The following is a 17,322-nucleotide window of genomic DNA, read 5'->3' on the forward strand; positions in this document are numbered from 1 at the left end:
ATGTGCCCCTTGCCCATCACACAAGAGCATTCCACCGTTACCTCAGCACCTTCACCGTCTCCATCCACTGCATCTGCTCACTCTCCCAGGGGTCCACCCGGATCCAGTCGGATGTCTGCAGGGCCAGCCGGGCCATGGCCACCCGGTGCTGGGAAGCTGCAAGGTCTTTCTTCCCGTAGTTGTCGTTGACAGGGGAGATGATGCCTCCGATCACCTGGTACATTCCTAGGTGAGGGAGAGCAGTGACACTGCATGTAAAACACTTGCCACCTGGCAGCCTGAACTCAGGCAGTGCTAAAAGCAAGAGCTGATTGTAGGATTTTCTTTGGGTGGGCAGCTCCCTTAGGCAACAGTAAAGGTGCTAGCTGAGGGACCACGGGCCTCTCCTGCAGTGGCTTCTACAACCCAGAGAAGGCACTTCTTAGCGGAAGGCTGTGAGGGTGGCACTCAGGCAGGGCTCCCCTACAGCAGTGCGACGGGTAGGGTCAGAATGTGTTTGAAGAACATCCTGACTTCCCCCTGTATGGGACATTAACAGGCACCTTTGTCCTCTACTGATGTGTGGGACAATCACTGCAAGTAGTTTCTTACCCCAAATAGCAGATTTGGGGATCAGAGATGAAGGGATGGAATTTAGCATTAACTGGGTCCAGTGGGTAATGGGATATACATCAACTGCATAGACCCCCTATGCTGCTAATGGAGGGGGAAGACCTACTTTGGAATGGACACATGCAGATGACCCATACTGCATGCTCAGGGGCTACAGAACGGAGCATTTTAAGTTCCGAGCAAGAGTAACACTGAAGAAACTACAGAGAGCCATCGTGGGAAGAGCACGCCTGGGGTTCAAAGAGCCTCAGGTAGGAGCTCCAGCTCCATTGTTTACAAGGACACCTAACAAAAATATCAAGTTGGTTAAAAGAAATAAAAGAGCCATTTGAACCTTAGTTCTCCTAGCTGTAAAATGGGATAATACCTGCGCTGCAGGACCTGGCTGCAAGGATGAAATTAGATAATGCTTATATAGTGGGATAACATTTTGATCCAGTATTTGATGTATTTTTAAAATTATATCATGCAATATAACATGCCCGTAAAATGGCATAAAACACATACAACATGACACATAATGTGTATCTGTTTATTGCCTAGATTAAGATATAGAACACTTCTGGAACCCCAAAAGTTCCCTACAATAACCCCCACTCTGACCAGAGGTGTAACTATCCTTACTTTTATTATATTAATTCCCTTTCCTTTATAGCTTTACCATGGATTTATAAATCCTTAAAAAACAGATTCATTTTGCCTGCTTCTGAAATTTTTATAAATGGAATCATATTGAATGCATTCTTTTGTTACAGCATTTCCACTTTAGGTAAATAAAATTCATGTAGTACATCCAGTTTTATTGCTGTTTAATATAATATTCCATCATATGACTGTATTCCAAATAATTGATCTATTCTACTGTGGACTTGGTTTGATTCTGGCTTTGGACAATTACACACAATGCCACTATGAAAATTCTTGCACGTCTCCCTGGGCACACAGGCACACCTTTCTCTATGACACACACCTAAAAGTGCAACTGCTGGGCCACAGGATCGGTGTGTTTTCAGCTTTGCTAGATAATTCCGAACAGTTCTTCAAAGTGGTTGTAGCTCTGGACGTCCCATCTATGGTGTATGAGAGGCCACACTGTTACAAATCATGCCTGTTGGAGACTGAAGCATGCCCCCTACAAAAGACATCTTAATGTCTTCCTCCAGATTCTTGTAGGTGTGAATCTCTATTTGTAACCAGGACCTTTGAAGATGTTATTAGTTAAGGAGGGGATTCATTTGTGAATGGGATCTTCAAAGATGTATTTAGATGAAGCCAAATTGAATCAGGGTGGGCCTTAATCCTTATGGCTAGAGGCATAATAGAGGAAATTCAAATGTAGTCAGAAGATGCCAGGAGCCAGAAGTCAGAGGAGCCAGAGGGGAGGGAGCACCACTAACGCTACCCAACCCAGGAGAAAGCACCCTTGCTGACATCTTTTTAAAATTTTAATTTTAATTTTAAAAAAAATTTAAAAAGATACTTAGATTATACAAATGTCACATAAAAAATATAGGGGACTCCCATATGCCCTGCTCCCCACAACTCCCACATTTTCCCACATTAACTTCTTTCATTAGTGTGGTACATTCATTGCAATTGATGAACACAGTCTGGAGCATTGCCACTAAGCATGGATTGTAGTTTACATTTGTAGTTACTCTCCCACACAATTCTGTAGGTTATGGCCTTGCTGACATCTTGATTTTGCACTTCTAGCCTCCTAAACTGAGGCAGGAAATGTGCAGTATTGGTCATAGCCGCTCTGGAAAGCTAAGATGCTGCTGCATGGCTTATTGTTAGGATTTTCCCAGTCGGAGAGGTGTTTAATTATATCTCATTGCCACGTTAGTTTTCCTGATCACTTATGGGTTTTCCCCATGTATTTATTAAACATTCAAACTTCATTTTTTCAAGTGTCAGTGTTGTGGCAGCAGAGCGAAGTCAGTGGTTTGCAGTATTGAAGGCCAGGACGCAAGAATTCTCTGAGAAGGAAGATTTCTTATGACTGGCCGGGCCTGGTGGACTTCTGTCTAAAAATCTGAGCCCAGAGCAAGATTTCCAGGTCCTTCTTATGATGAGGATTAGGAGCCGGGTCAAGCAGGGCTTTTGGCATGGAAAGAACTTTCTTTGTTAGTTTCTTAGGGTTTAGGGGTTTGTTTGGAAACCAGGTAAGCTTGAATTAACACACCGCCCACATTCCATCTGGATGTAAGCTCCAATACACATTCAGTCTACATCCTTCCTGAATACTCAAAACCTATAGAGTCTATATCATTTAACTGACTTTCCGGAAAGTAGGCAAACTTGGATATAGAATTAGATAAATTTGAATTCCTGCATATACACGTACAGGCTATGTTATATCAGTTCAAGATTTTTGCCCAATTTTTGGGTTGTCTGCCTTTTTCTCTTTGATTTGTAGAGTTCTTCATATAGTCTAAATGCTGCTCTTTATTGATTAGCTAAAAGTGTCACAAATACCTTTTCTCACTATATGGCTTGTCTTATTGTTCTTTTTAAGGAATTTTTTTGGAAAAAACTGAAGTTCTCAATTTTAATGTATTTGGCCTGTTAGTTTTTTCCCTTGTAGTTTGTGTATTTTGTGTTGTGAAGGCATTTTTCCACATCATAAAATCTTTAGTTTTACTTTTCACATGGGGTCTTTGTGCATGACATGAGTCCAATTAAATTATTTTCATTTGGATAATATATCTACAACATTTTCTAAAAAGACGAACCCCCCCCCCACTGCTCTGCCGTGCCACCTCTGTCAGACATCATGTGACTCTCTAAGCATGGGTATATTTCTAGACCATCTCTTCTGGTCTATTGCTCACTTTGTCTATCCTTGTCCAGTACATGTCTTGCTTGATGTAACTTTATTATGCATCTTGATAATCTGGTTAAGCAAGTCCTCCCATCTTATTCTTCTTCAAGGGTGTCTTGGTAATTCATGACACTTCGCATTTTTCATATAAATTTTAGGAAGAGTTTTTCAAGTCTCACGAAAGTAAAACCTTCCCTTCCCTCACCCCTTTTCCTCCTATAAAACAAAACCCTGCTGAGATTTTCAATTGAATTGCATCTTGTGGTGGCTTGGAGCTATGTATCCTAGAAAAACAAATCCTCAAACTTAATCCATTCCTGTGGGTGTGAACTCTTAGAAACAGGACCTTTTGATGAGGTTATTTCAGTTAAGATGTGGCCCAGCTGAACCAGGAAGGGTCTTAATTCCAATCCTGAAGGTCTTAGAGGGAAGGTCACAGGAAGAGTGAAAGTGGAACGTGCAGGCAGAGGCTGAAAGGCAATGGAACCTGAAGGGAAAGGAGGCAAGAGGCTGCCATGTCATTGCCATGGGACAGAAACGCCAAAGACCAGGATGTGCTGGCAGCCAGCCCCAGAACACCATGGTCTTCTGGGAGAAAACTGCCTAGATGACACTTGATTTGCACCTTCTCCTGGCCTCAGAACTGGAGCCAATAAATTCCCATTCTTTAGGCCAACCTAGTGCATGGTATTTGCTTTAGAAGCTGGAAACTAAAAACAGTTTTTGGTATTGGAAAGTGAGGACACTACTCCCACAAATTCCAAAAAATGTGGAAATGCCTTTGGAATTGGGTAATGGGTAGAGGCTGGAAGAATTGTGAGGAAGCCTATATTGCATTGAAAAGGATGTTGGTAGAAATAAGGGTGCTAAAGCCTTAGAAGGAAACGATGAATGTGCTGTTGGCAACTGGAGGAAAGGTGATCCTTGTTTTAAAGTGATAGAGAAATTGGCAAAATTGAGTTCTCATGTCGGATGGAAATGGTAATGATTTGGTAACGGATGGTGGTAATGGTGAACATAATTAATATCACTGAACTATCTGAATGTGATTATAAAAGGGGAAATGTTAGATTGTATATATGGTAACAGTAAAAATTAAAACAATCCATGGAACTACACTACACAGTGAACTCTAAACTGTTGTGGAAGCAGAGAGAGTCAATGATCACGTATTGAAGGCTAGGACTCAGAAATATTCTAAGAAGAAAAAATTTATTATGATTGGTTGGGCCCAGGGAATCCTGTCCAAAAAGCTGAGCCCTGAATAGGATTTTTGGGTCCCTTTTATACAGAGGATGTAAGAACGGGGAGTCAAACGGTGCTTTTATGAAAAAAGGACTTTTCTTTGTTAGTTGCTTAGAGTTTTAAGTGTTTGTTTGAGCACCAGACAGGTTGTGAATTAACATATCCCCCACATTCCAGGTAAGCTTGAATTAACATATCGCCCACATTCTGTCTGGATGTAACTTTTAATACACATTCAGTCTCCATCCTTTCTGAATATTTAAAGCTCATAGGGCCTATATTACTTAATTGGTTTTCTAGAAACTAGGCACATTTGGATATAGAATTAGATAATTTTGAATTCATGCATAGGCTATATTAAAGCCATGGACAATAGTTAATTGGACAATTATAAAAATGTGCTATCATCAGTTGTAACAAATGTTCCACACCAAATGCAAGTTGTTAACAATAGGGTGGTATATGGGAATCCTGTATATTATGCATGATTGTTCTATAAACCCACAACTTCTCTAATAAAGAAAAGAAAAAAAAGAAAAAAAGAAAAAAAGTCCTTAAAAGATCTTACAGTTCTCTTACAGTTAATCTGGAAGTCACATTTCGAGGTGGTAAAACCACAGGATAGGGCCAACTGGGGTTCCTGAGACACTGCTTGGACGGGAATCCGTCCCATAGATCTGCTGAACCTACTTGGGATTTCTCTGGTGAGAAATTTTAATGTGAACCCACTGAGCTTTGGGGGATTTGTTACTGCAGCACAGCCTAGCCTAGCCTAGCCTGACAAATACATGACTTCAAGAGACATTTCCTACTATTCCTAGTTTGTGAAGAGCTTTTGTCATAGATTTTGAATTTTATCAAATGTTTTTTCTACAACTCTTGAAATGATCATGTGATTTTTCTTCTTCAGTCAGTTGATACAGTGGATTACATAGATTTAATTGCATTCTTGAAATAAACCTGACTTGGTTAACATATCTTTTTAATGTATTGATGGGTTCACTTTGCTAATACACTTTTTAGGAAGACAGATTTGTAATTTTCCTTTCTCTTATTGTCCTAGTCAGATTTTGGTTTCAAGGTTATGCTAGCTTTGAAATGAGCTGGGGATTTCCCTCCTTTTCTGTGCTTTCAAAGAGCTTGTTGGACTGGAATAACATTATTTCTTAAGTGTTGGTAGAATTTACCAGTTTTATAAGGCTGGAGTATAACGTGTATGATGGTTTCTTTTTTAGAGATTTATTTTATTTATTTCTCCCCACCCACTTGTTTTGCGTTGCTGTGTCCGTTTGTTGTGTGCTGGTCTTTTCAGGAGGCATTGGGAACCAAACCTGAACCTTCAGATGTGGGAGGGAGGTGCCTAATTTTCTGAGTAACCTTCACTCCCTGCTTTGTTGTATCTCTCATTATGTTTTTCTCATCAGCTTACTATCTTGCACATCTTCTTTAGGAGCCTGGGACCTCCCATATGGTAGGCAGGAGCCCAATCACTTGAGCCACATCTGCTTCCCTGTGTGACTGTTTTTCATTACTGATTTAATTTCTTTAATGGTTATATGTTGATTCAGATTTTTATTTCTTTATTATACTGTTTGGCAACTGTCTTAGCTTCCAGGCTGCTAAGACAAATAATTAACAATAGGAATTTACTGACTCACAGTTTCAGAGGCTAGAAGGCTTGCTTTCTCCTGGGGTCAGTAGTTTCTGGCTGGCCAGGAATCCTTGGGGTTCCTTGACTTTTCTGTCACATGACAATGTCCTCTCCCTTCTCTTTCTCGGGATCTCACTGACTTCCAGCTTCTGCTCTTTCGCTTTGTCTTCATAAAGTCGCTAGTAATAGGGTTAAGGCCCACCCTCATTCAGCTGGACCATACCTTAACTAAAAATAACATCTTCAGAGGTCCTATTTCCTAGGGGTTCACAACCACGGCCACCACACCAGGTAAGCAGGCACGTAATTCAATCTTCCACAGCCACATATATATATATATATATCTTTTACATTATATCTAAATTTTTGGTAAGATTGTTATAATACTCTCTTATCTGCTTTAATTCTGTGCCATCTGTGGTGATATGCACTTTCCCTTCCTAATGTTGGTTGTGTCTCCTTTCTTTTTCCTTGCTCAGTATTGCTAGGTTTGACGTTTTATTTGCCTTTTTGAAAAACCACCTTCTGATTTTACTGTTTTTCTCTACTGAATGTTTATTTCCTAATTTATCAATTTCTGTTCTAATTTTTATTCATCCTGCCCTTCTGCTTTCTTTGTGGGTTACTTGCTGTCTTTCTCTAACTTCTTATGATGGATGCTCACCTAATTAACCTGCAGTTTGTCTTCTTTCCTAATACACAAAGTTCAGGCTTTACATTTCCCTGTAAGCGTGTCTTTATTTACCCAATGTTTTGATATGTGGTATATTCATGATCATCCAGTTTAAAATATTTTCTAATTTCCATTATGATGTCTGTTTGATCTGTGTGTTATTTAGAAGTATTTTTCTTAATTGCCAAAGAGATGGGGATTTTGGGTTCTCTTTTTCTCATTGATTTCTAGCTTAGTTGCACTGTGGTAATAAAACATACTCTGTACCATTTCATTGCACTTGAAATGTGTTATTTGCTTTATGTCCCAGTATATGGTTAAATTTGGAAAAAGGTTCATGTATGCTTAAAAAGACTATGTATTCTGTGCTTGCTGGGTGTAGTTTTCTGTCCGTTCAATCAGGATCACCAATTGTTTTGTTTAAATGTTCTTCCTGATTTTGTATGCCTGATGTATCAGTTACTAAGAGAAGTATGTTAAAATCTCCCACTACGATTGTGAATTTGTCTGTGTTCATTTAGCACTTTTTTAAAAAAAGATTTATTTTTTTATTTATTTCTCTCCTCTCCCCCCTCTGCCAGTTGTCTGCTCTCTGTGTCCATTTGCTGTGTGTTCTTCTGTGACTGCTTCTATACTTGTTAGCGGCACCAGAATCTGTGTTTCTTTTTGTTGTGTCATCTTGTTGTGTCAGCTCTCTGTGCGTACGGTACCATTCCTGGGCAGGCTGCACTTTCTTTCGCGCTGGGTGGCTCTCCTTACGGGGCACACTCCTTGCGTGTGGGGCTCCCCTATGCGGGGGACACCCCTGCGTGACTCGGCACTCCTTGTGCGCATCAGCACTGTGCATGGGCCAGCTCCACACAAGTCAAGGAGGCCCGGGGTTTGAACCACATACCTCCCATGTGGTAGACGGACACCCTACCCATTGGGCCAAGTCCACTTCCCTCCATTTAGCACTTTTGATTATTATTTAATATATTTTGAGGCTATGTTATTAAGTACATATATATTTATAATTCTTATAATCTTTCTGTGAATTGACCCTCTTTACCTCTACTAGTGCTTAAAAAAAATTTTTTTTAATTAATTTTATTTATTCCTCCCCTGTAGCAGTTTGGCATTATTTGTGAATTCCAGTAATAGATATTGGATTATGTTTGTGAACTGGTCTTTTCCTCTGGTCATATTAGATTACATTGGATTCAGAGGTTTCACTTTTACTTGATTAAATAATGCCTGAGGCTTTGATTGGGCCACGTCAGTAGGATGTTGAGTGCCCACCCCCTTGGTGAGGTTGGAGTTTTGAGCTGGAGGCTGGGAAGGAAGCCTACAGAGGAGCAGAGCAGCTGAGGCCAGAGAGAACTGAGCCCCAGGGCAGAGACAGAGCCAGTTGCCTGATAGTCTACAGCTGGCCTTGTGGAGAGAGCAGAGCAGCTGAGCCTGGATAGAAACAATCCCTGGCTAGAGAGGAACCCAGGAAGGCTAGACTCTTGCAGATATTATCCACCATCTTGCTCCAACATGTGGCCAATGACTTTGGGTGAGAAAATACCTCTTATGGTATCTTGAGTTGGACTCTTTAGGGCCTTGTGGCTGTAAGCTTCTACCCTAAATAAATACCCTTTATAAAAGCCAACAGATTTCTGGTGTTTTGCATCAGTACCCCTTGAGATAATATATATCCCCCCCCCCCCATTGTCTGCTCTCTTTGTCCATTTGCTGTGTGCTCTCTGTGTCTGCTTGTCTTCTTTCTGGAGGCACTGGGAACCGAACATAGGACCTCCCATGTGGGAGAGAGGAGCTCAATCACTTGAGCCACCTCTGCTCCCTGCTTTGTTGTGTCTCTCATTGTTTTTCCTCTTTGTGTCTCCTTGCTGTGTCAGCTCACCACACCCACCCATTGCATCAGCTCAATGTCTTGCTAGTCTTCCTCAGGAGGCACTGGGAACTAACCCAGGACCTTCTATGTGGTAGGTGGGAGCTCTATCGCTTGAACCACATCTGATTCCCTACTATTGCTTTTTTACTTAAAGTTTTTATTATTTTTTTCTTCTTGCTTTGGGTTTCTATTGCCTATGCTTTCCAATTTCTTGAAATAGGAACTTATAAATGGTATTGTGCTTTTAATTTTGTTTTCCCAGTGTTTCCTGTGAACATAGAGAGATGTAATTGATTCTTTTGCATATTGTTCTATGACTTTTTAAGATTTCTTGGGATTTCTTACATAAGCAATCATGTCATCTGTAATAGGGAAAGTTTTCTTCCTTTCCAATCTGCATGCCTTTTATTACTTTTTAAAAACTTTTTCTTTTGAAATATTTTCAAATTTACAGGACAGTTACAAAAATAATACAAATCCCATATAGAGAACCCCAACATACCCCTATCACTCTAGTTAGCAAGATCCACCAATATTAACATTTTCCATGTTTGCTGTATCATTTTATCTTTCCATCTATCTGTCTACCTATATATCTATTTATCAATCCATTTTCTGAACACTTCAGTGTAGGTTGTATGCATCATGCTTCTTGAAAATTTAATACTTCCATGTACATTTCTTAAGAACAAGGATATTCACTTATGTGCCCACTTTAAGTGCAATTATCAAGTTCAACAAATTTAACATTGGAATAAAGATTACAGTGTATATTCCAATTTTTTTCATATGTCCTAGTAATTTCCTTTTGAATCTTTTCTCCTCCCTTATTAGGCCCTGTCCAGGATCATGCACTGCATTTAACTGTCATTGTCTCTTTAGCTGCTCTTTTTTTTCTTTTCATTTTTAAATTGTGGGAACATATATACAACATAAACTTTCCTCTCTTAACCACTGCCAAGCATACCATTCAATGGGATTAACTGACTCATCACCTTCCATTATTAAAACTTTTCCATCTCTCCAAACTGAAACTCTATACCCATTATGCATTAATAAGTATTAATTTCCCCAGTCCCTCTGCCCCTGGCAACCTGTACTGTCTCTACACACTTGCATATTCTGATATTTTCTTTTTAGTTACAATGAGGTTTAAATTTAACACTCTAAACCTGTAACAATTTCTTACGCTTTGATAATGCCTTAACTTCAATAGTATACAAAGACTACAGTTCTTTTTTTTCTTTTTTCTTTATTTTTGAAGACACTTTAGATTAATAACTGTTACATTAGAAATATAGGGGATTCCCATATACCTCCTTCCTCCCTCTCCTACACCTTCCCCTCATTAAAACATCTTTCATTTGTGTGGCACATTTGTTATAACTAATGAACAAGACTATGTTCTTATACCGCCGCCCCCACACTTTATATAGTTCTTGTAACAAATTACATGTTTATACTTTATGTATCTAAAACCACTGATTTATCATAACATTTTATGCATTTGCCGTTCAGATCCTGTAGGAAGTGAAATATGGAGTTACAAATCAAAATACAACAGTACTGGTATTTATATTTACCCATGTCATTACCCTTATCAAAGATCTTTATTCATGTGACATTGATCTATTCTACTGATCTTTTCTTTCAACCTACAGAACTATCTTTAGCTTCTCTTTGTAGCATCAATCTAGTGGTGGCAAACTCCCTCAGCTTTTGTTTACTGGGAATGTCTTAATCTCTCCCTTATTTAGAAAGACAGTTTTGCCAGATATAGAATTCTTGGTTGGCATTTTTTTTTGCTTTCAGCACTTTAAATATGTCATCCCACTGTCGTCTTGCCTGCATGGTTTCTGATTAGAAATTGGCACTTGATTTTATCAAGGCTCCCTTGTACATGACATGCTTCTCTCTTGTGGTTTTCAGATTTCTCTTTTAATCTCTGACTTTTGACAGTTCAATTATAACATGCCATGGTAAGTCTATTTAGGTTTATTCTGTTTGGAGTTCACTGAGCATCTTTGATGTGTACATTCATATCTTTCATTAAATTTGGGAAGTTTTCAGCCATTATTTCCTTGAATATTATGTCTGTCCCTTTCTCTCTTTCTTCTCCTTTTGGGATCCCCATAACGCATATATTGGTTCTACTTGTTGGTGCCCTACAACTTCCTTAGGCTCTGTTCACTGTTCTTGATTCTTTTTTCCTTCTGCTCCTTGGACTAGATGGTTTCAATGGTCTTATTTTCAAATTCATTTATTCTTCTGCAGGCTACAATCTGCTACTGAACCCCTTTAAGAAATTTTTAATTGCTGTTACTGTGGTCTTCAGCTCTATTTGGTTCTCTTTTATAATTTCCTTCTCTGTACTGATATTCTCTTTCTATTCATATATTATTTTCTTCATTTCCTTTAGTTCTTTGTCCATGTTTTCCCATAGCTCTTTGAGCATATTTAGGGCCAGGTCTGTTCCTCCTCACTGACAGGTTCTTATGCTTTAAAATTATCGTTTGCACGGGCTATTCTTCCTGATTCTTTGCATGTTTTATAATATTTCGTTGAAACTTGGACATCCTGATATTTTAATATTATTACTGGAATTTAGACTCTGAGACATCTTCCTTAAGTTTGTATCCTGCTAGTGTTATGACAGCACTTTCCTTGAAAGCTAGGAGCTAACAAAAACAAATAAACAAAAAACAACAAAAAAACCAACCAAACAAAAAAAAAAGGGAAAAAAGAAAATGCCTTTCTCAGCCTTTGCAGATTGACCCGAGTGAGTGTGGTCCTTTAGCGCTTATCCACTCAGTGACTAGAGACTAGGGGCCTCTCTGATCCTTCCTGCACGTGTCTTGTCTTGGGCATACGCATCTGGCCCTAGGAATCCCACAGTTTGCGTGGATATGAATGTCCCTTCTTCTCTAGGAAACAGTTCCCTCATGGTCCGAGGCGCCACACTGTGTGTTCTATGGCCATCAATCCCTTGTCCCAAGGAGCCACAGCTGGACTGCTTCCCCACAGCATTCTGTCGGAGAGCTCCGTGAGCTGCCTTCTGTATGCCGGGCAAGTTCTGGCTGGTGAGCCTGCAGTGAGTGTTCTGATTCAGTCCCTAGGCTGCCACCTAGACAGTTACTCTCTCCCTCCAGAACTGAGACCAGGGACCACACTGGAGCATGGGCCAGATCTGTGCTGCGCCAGTGAGGGGGCAGGGAAGGGGCCAGCCAGGGGGCCATGAGATCTAATGCTTTTAAGTTTCCTTTTTCTTGATCTGGTGCACTCTGTTACTGCAGTCCTTTAACTGTATTCTGCAGCTTTGAGAAAGATATTTCTAGCAGTTCACTCTGCCATCCTGATTGGTGCGAGGCCTGGAAATCCATGCCTTTTATTTCTTGATTTGAGACCCTTCCTTTTTTGTAATGTAAGAATTTAGTATTATTCCCCTCTCAGCACTGCTTTAGCTGCATCTGTTTTGATATTTGTAGCTTCATTTTCATTCAGCCATACATATTTTTTATTTCCACTAAGACTTTCTCTTTGACTCAAGGGTTATTTAGAAGTGTGTTGTTTAATTTCTAAGAGTTTTAATATTTTCCTGTTGTCTTTTTTGATATTTAGTTTGATTCCATTATGGTCAGGGAACATACTTTGTATGATTTAAATTCCTTTAAATTTGTTGAGGTTTGTTTTATGGCCCAGAATATGGTCTTTGGGTGCTTGGGGAAAAAATGTAATTGTGCTGCTGTTGGGCAGCATTCCAAACACATTGGTTAGGTTCCATTGGTTGAGTGCATTGTTTAGTTCTTCTGTATTCTTGCTGATTTTCTTCTAGTAGTTCTGTCAATTGCTGAGAGTGGGGTGTTAAAGTTCCTATCTATACTTGTGAAATTGTCTCTTTCTCTTTTCAGTTCTATCAGTTTCTGCTCCATGTATTTTGATACTATTGTTTGATGGAGGTGCTTGGCATACATTTGTCTGGCATACATTTAGGATTTTATAACACATATTTAGGATTTTTATGTATTCTTGGTATACTTGCATTGAACTTTTAATTTTGTTTATTATGATCATTTGTAGATGTTCTTTCTGATTGGCTATTTGTCAAATCTTATAAGTCACTTCTTATAGTTTCTTTGTTCTTTAAACATAATTGTAACTTTTAAAATCAATATCTGGTAGTTCCAATATCAAAGTCTTTGTAAGTTATTTATGCTGTCTCTTGTTTCTGCTAGTTCTTATTCATGTTGTTTTGTTTCTTTGTGTGCCTGGTTATTTTTGACTGTTTGCTGGTTAATGTCTTGACCAGTTATTTGTGGGGACTCTCAGGCTTGGGATAGCCCCACTGTCTTTTCACCTTGCCTGCCACTCCTTTAAAAGTGATACTGAAAAGTATTCTACCCACCATTTGTTATTGTTTTAGTGGAGGAGTTGGTCCAAAGAATGTAGCCACCCCTGGTTGGAAGTTCTCTGAGGCACTTTTCCATCCCTGGCAATCCTCCTTCCTGGAGGCGGAGGTATCCACTGTTTCAGGGGGTGGCAGAACCAGCTGAGAACAAGGAAGTAATGTTCAGCTTTTGACTTCCAGAACTGGTTCCTCAAACTCACTTCAGATTAACTCTTATGAAGGTTAAAACTTTCATTTATAAGAGCCAGGCTTTGTTGAGAGAAAAGAATTTTTTAAGTTCAAAAGTTATGCTTAAAAAAATCAAGAACCACAGCTCGTGGAGTCAGAACATATAGTTTTACTAAAAACCACTAAATAGTAATGAGAAAATATGAAAATGGAAATGCAAGGACCTGTGGTAGATTGAGTCTTTCGTGGACCCCAGAAAATCATGTTCTTAAGTTGGTTCATTCCTGTGGATTCTTCAACTGGATTGGATTCATTTAAGGGCCATTTGATTGGATTGTTTCAGTGGGGCATAGCCCAGGGTGGGTTTTGGTCCTCTAGCTGGAGTCCTTTATAAATGGGAGAGAGGAGGCCACAGAAACAAACACCCAGAAGGTGAGCAAGATTTTGGGAACCAGAAGCTGAAATCAATGCAACACAGAAGCTGAGAGGAGCCACTGAAGCCAGAGGCCGGAGCAACGAGGGCTGAGAAGAGGGGAGAGATGAGCAGATGCTGCCGTATGCCTGATCGCCCACAGGTGCAGCTGTGTATTCTCGAATCAGGGAGCTCGGGGAGAAAGCATCTCCTAATGATGCCTTGATTTGGACACTTTCATGGCCTCGGAACTGTACGCTTGTAAGTTAGTAAATCCCCATTGTGAAAGCCCACCCATTTCTGTTACATTGCTTGGCAGCCTTTACTAAAACAGTCCCTTTCTGGGATAAGAGTGGGGTGAGGTGGAAGAACTAGCAGCAGGGGTAGAGAAGGGCCTGGAAGAAAAGTTTCATGGTGTCAGAGCATTTAGACACCAGTTGAGGCACACCCTCTTACCCTTCAGGACAAAATCTTGCAGGTGTTGGGATCAGGGGGCATAGTTAAGAGGCCCAGTTAGGTTGGGAACAGTCGTGCAGATGGGCTTGTATTCTGCCTCCCCCTGGAATTTTGGGAGGAGACCACCCTGCATTGCCCTGTGCCAGTCCAGTACAGCAGCAACAGAGGAGAAGTGGCTGAGTGGCTTGTAGAGGCAGACAGGGCTTCAGAGACCATGCCCACCCCCCGCCAAGTCCCCTAGCCTCTGCAGGGCATGTCAGAGAGCCACAAAATCTCCCACGGCTCCTGGAGAGGAGCAGAGAGAGGCTGAGAATGAACAGTCAGAAGGGCTGAGAGGGGGTGGGGACAGGGTGAGGGAGGGCAGCCCAAAGCCAGGGGGAGTCCCAGCGAGGGCATGGCCAGCAGGGCAGTGCCTAAGCCAGGGGCACTGAGGAGGCTTCACTGCTTGAGGCAGAGGAGATGGACGCCAGTGCCCCAGATGGACGCATACCCCTGAGCTGGAGAGCAGTGGCGCCAGATGCCCCTTTATGATGCCAGGACGATAAGCCACCTAGGATGCTTAACTCACTCTTGGGGAAGCAGGAGAGAAAAGAACTTGACTCAAAATTTACCTGTCAGAGATGAAGCTTCAAATTGGAAGAGTTATCTTAAAGTGGCAATTTTTCCTCACCATTTGTAGAAATGGGTGGCTCAAGAGCAAGCTGAGTTGTTACAGAAAACAAAGTAAATTACATTTCCGTACACTGGAGTGACCTTTAAAAGAGATGGGGTCAGTCCCAAGTTTTGAAGAGAAAGAGAGGTTGGAGCCGGAAGGACACCCTCCGATCGGGCGCCATGTTTAACCTTCACACTGAGCTCTGCTTGGCGTGAGGCAAACTGGGAGTGGAAGGGACACCTGCCGGGATCTTGACTACCTCGGTGCCACCTGTGATGGCTTAGCGCATCTTGACAAGGTAGTCTGTGTACTGAGAAATCAGTGCTTTATTACAGCATCTGGGGGAGGGATGTCAATGAAAATAACGTGAACTAAAAAGGCAATCTCCAACTAGCCTCCCCTGCAGTTAGCTGCAGGTCCTTCCTGTGCCTCCCTGCTGTTCAGGCCGAGTTCCACCACAGCACCTGTGGCCTGTAGAGAACCATCTGCTTGCCTTTGTCTTTCCCGCAAGACTGTTTGCTCCGTCAGGATGTAAGCCTGTATTTTCATTCTGGATAAGGTGCCTGGCACATCACTTAGCAGGAAGCCATCTCACCATACCCTACCCATTACAGGGTTTGCTCATGTACAGTCGTCTTCACCAATTTGTAGACATCTTTTTTGTGATTTAAAATTTGCATTTAGAAAATACTTACGCAGCTTATTTTTCTTCTTTATCAGACACGTATATTTCTCTTTTTGGGAACTGCCTGCTCCCAGTCTTTGCTCATTTATCTACTGTTATGTGTGAACACTTTTAACAAGTATTTTAGCTGTTTGCCTGTTGGATCTGTCCGGCAATCATATAGAGAAGATTGTCTTTCTCCTGCCTGGCTGCAGAGGACTGGGTTCAGGTCTTATACTAAGACTTCTCCCCGTGTTGAGATGTAAAGCCTCAAGTCTTCATCTCGGCGAGAGTTTCTAATGATTGTTCCTCTGCCTGCTCCATTGCGTCTGTTCTGTCTCATCTCTCATAATTTCCATCATCTCTGACTTGAAGTTCTTGAGGAATTCCCTGGACTGGTGCTCTAACAATCCATTTCAGCTGCCAGAAATATGCTTCTTGCTGCCCCGTCTCCACTGAGCACTCGTTTGGCAATTCTCATTCCCAAAGCATTTCATTGTCCTCCATCTGCTCCTTTTCTACCACGCTTTGTTCTTCTGCAATGGTCACGCTTTCCTCTTGAATCTCACGGAGAACCAGAGGTTTAAATTTTTTATCTTCTTAAGTGGAGGGCCACTGGCCCTGACCTGCAGGCTGGTACCATCGTTGGGACTGTAGGATAGTCTCATAACCTGGGGTTTTTCTCTGACAGCCCAGCCTCCTTAGGGAAGTCTGTCTGTCCAGTGTGAGCTGAAGGGTGTCCCTCAAGAGCTCAGGTAGGTCCCTGAAGGTCCCTGTTTAATGAACATACACAGCAAAAGGATAAAGGTAACATTTAAGTTTGTTGTAATTTTTCTTTGTACTTTAGAAATTCACTTGTGTAGTTCAAGGGGGGAACTGCAGGTCAAGGGAAATAGCCTTTGACAAGGAATTCTTCACACACAGAGATTATCCTTAGTATTTGACTGCCTGAAATATATGAGGATAAAATCAGGTTGATTTTTTTCCCTCAACTAGTAAAGTAAGTGTTTCATTTCCTTTTATTAAATAATTTGCTTCCCCCACTGACTTTTTTGTTTTCCCTTATTATATGTTAACTTTAAAGAAAACCCTTTGATTATGAACTAATTTCAAACCATGGGAAAGTTGAAAAAAAAAAAATAACAAAGTCATACAGATAACTTCAATATACCCCCTACCCAGATACCAACATTTCATGACATTTGATATTTTGCCCATTTATTTTTTTTCTCTATCTAATCTCTCCATGTATCACTATCATCAATTTTCTAAATACTTGAGAGGATGTTGCAAATATTGTGCTTCTTTAATACTTCCATGTATATTTCCTTAAGACCAAGGATATTTACCTCTGTAATCACAATAAATGCAGTTATCAAGTTTTAAGAAACGTAACATCAATATAAAGCATATAGTCTATATTTAAATTTTTAAATTGTCACAGAATTGTCCTTTTGGGTATTTTCTCTTCCATTCAGTCCAGCATCATGGAATGCATTTAATTGTCTTTGTCTCTTTAGTCTCTTTTTGAAAAAAAAAAATTGAGTACACATATATAATATAAAATTTCCCATATCAGCCACACACAAGCATATAATTTAGTGGCATTAATGACATGCATGATGTTGTGCTACCATCACCATCATTCATGAACTTTCTGAGGAACCACCAAACT

At 40.6% G+C, this 17,322-nt stretch overlaps 1 protein-coding gene across 2 annotated transcripts in view; it reads right to left on the minus strand.

Annotated features, from left to right (window-relative positions):
* NMNAT3 (nicotinamide nucleotide adenylyltransferase 3) overlaps positions 1 to 17,322 on the minus strand; it is a 111,424-nt gene that overhangs the window by 15,306 nt on the left and 78,796 nt on the right. For both annotated transcript variants that reach the window (XM_023590462.3, XM_058295066.2), the window contains one exon: positions 42 to 225. In XM_023590462.3, coding sequence (XP_023446230.2) covers positions 42 to 225 — 184 coding nt within the window. The remainder of the gene's footprint in view (positions 1 to 41; positions 226 to 17,322) is intronic.

Source organism: Dasypus novemcinctus, chromosome 4, assembly GCF_030445035.2.
Source record: "Dasypus novemcinctus isolate mDasNov1 chromosome 4, mDasNov1.1.hap2, whole genome shotgun sequence".
Lineage (NCBI taxonomy): Eukaryota > Metazoa > Chordata > Mammalia > Cingulata > Dasypodidae > Dasypus > Dasypus novemcinctus.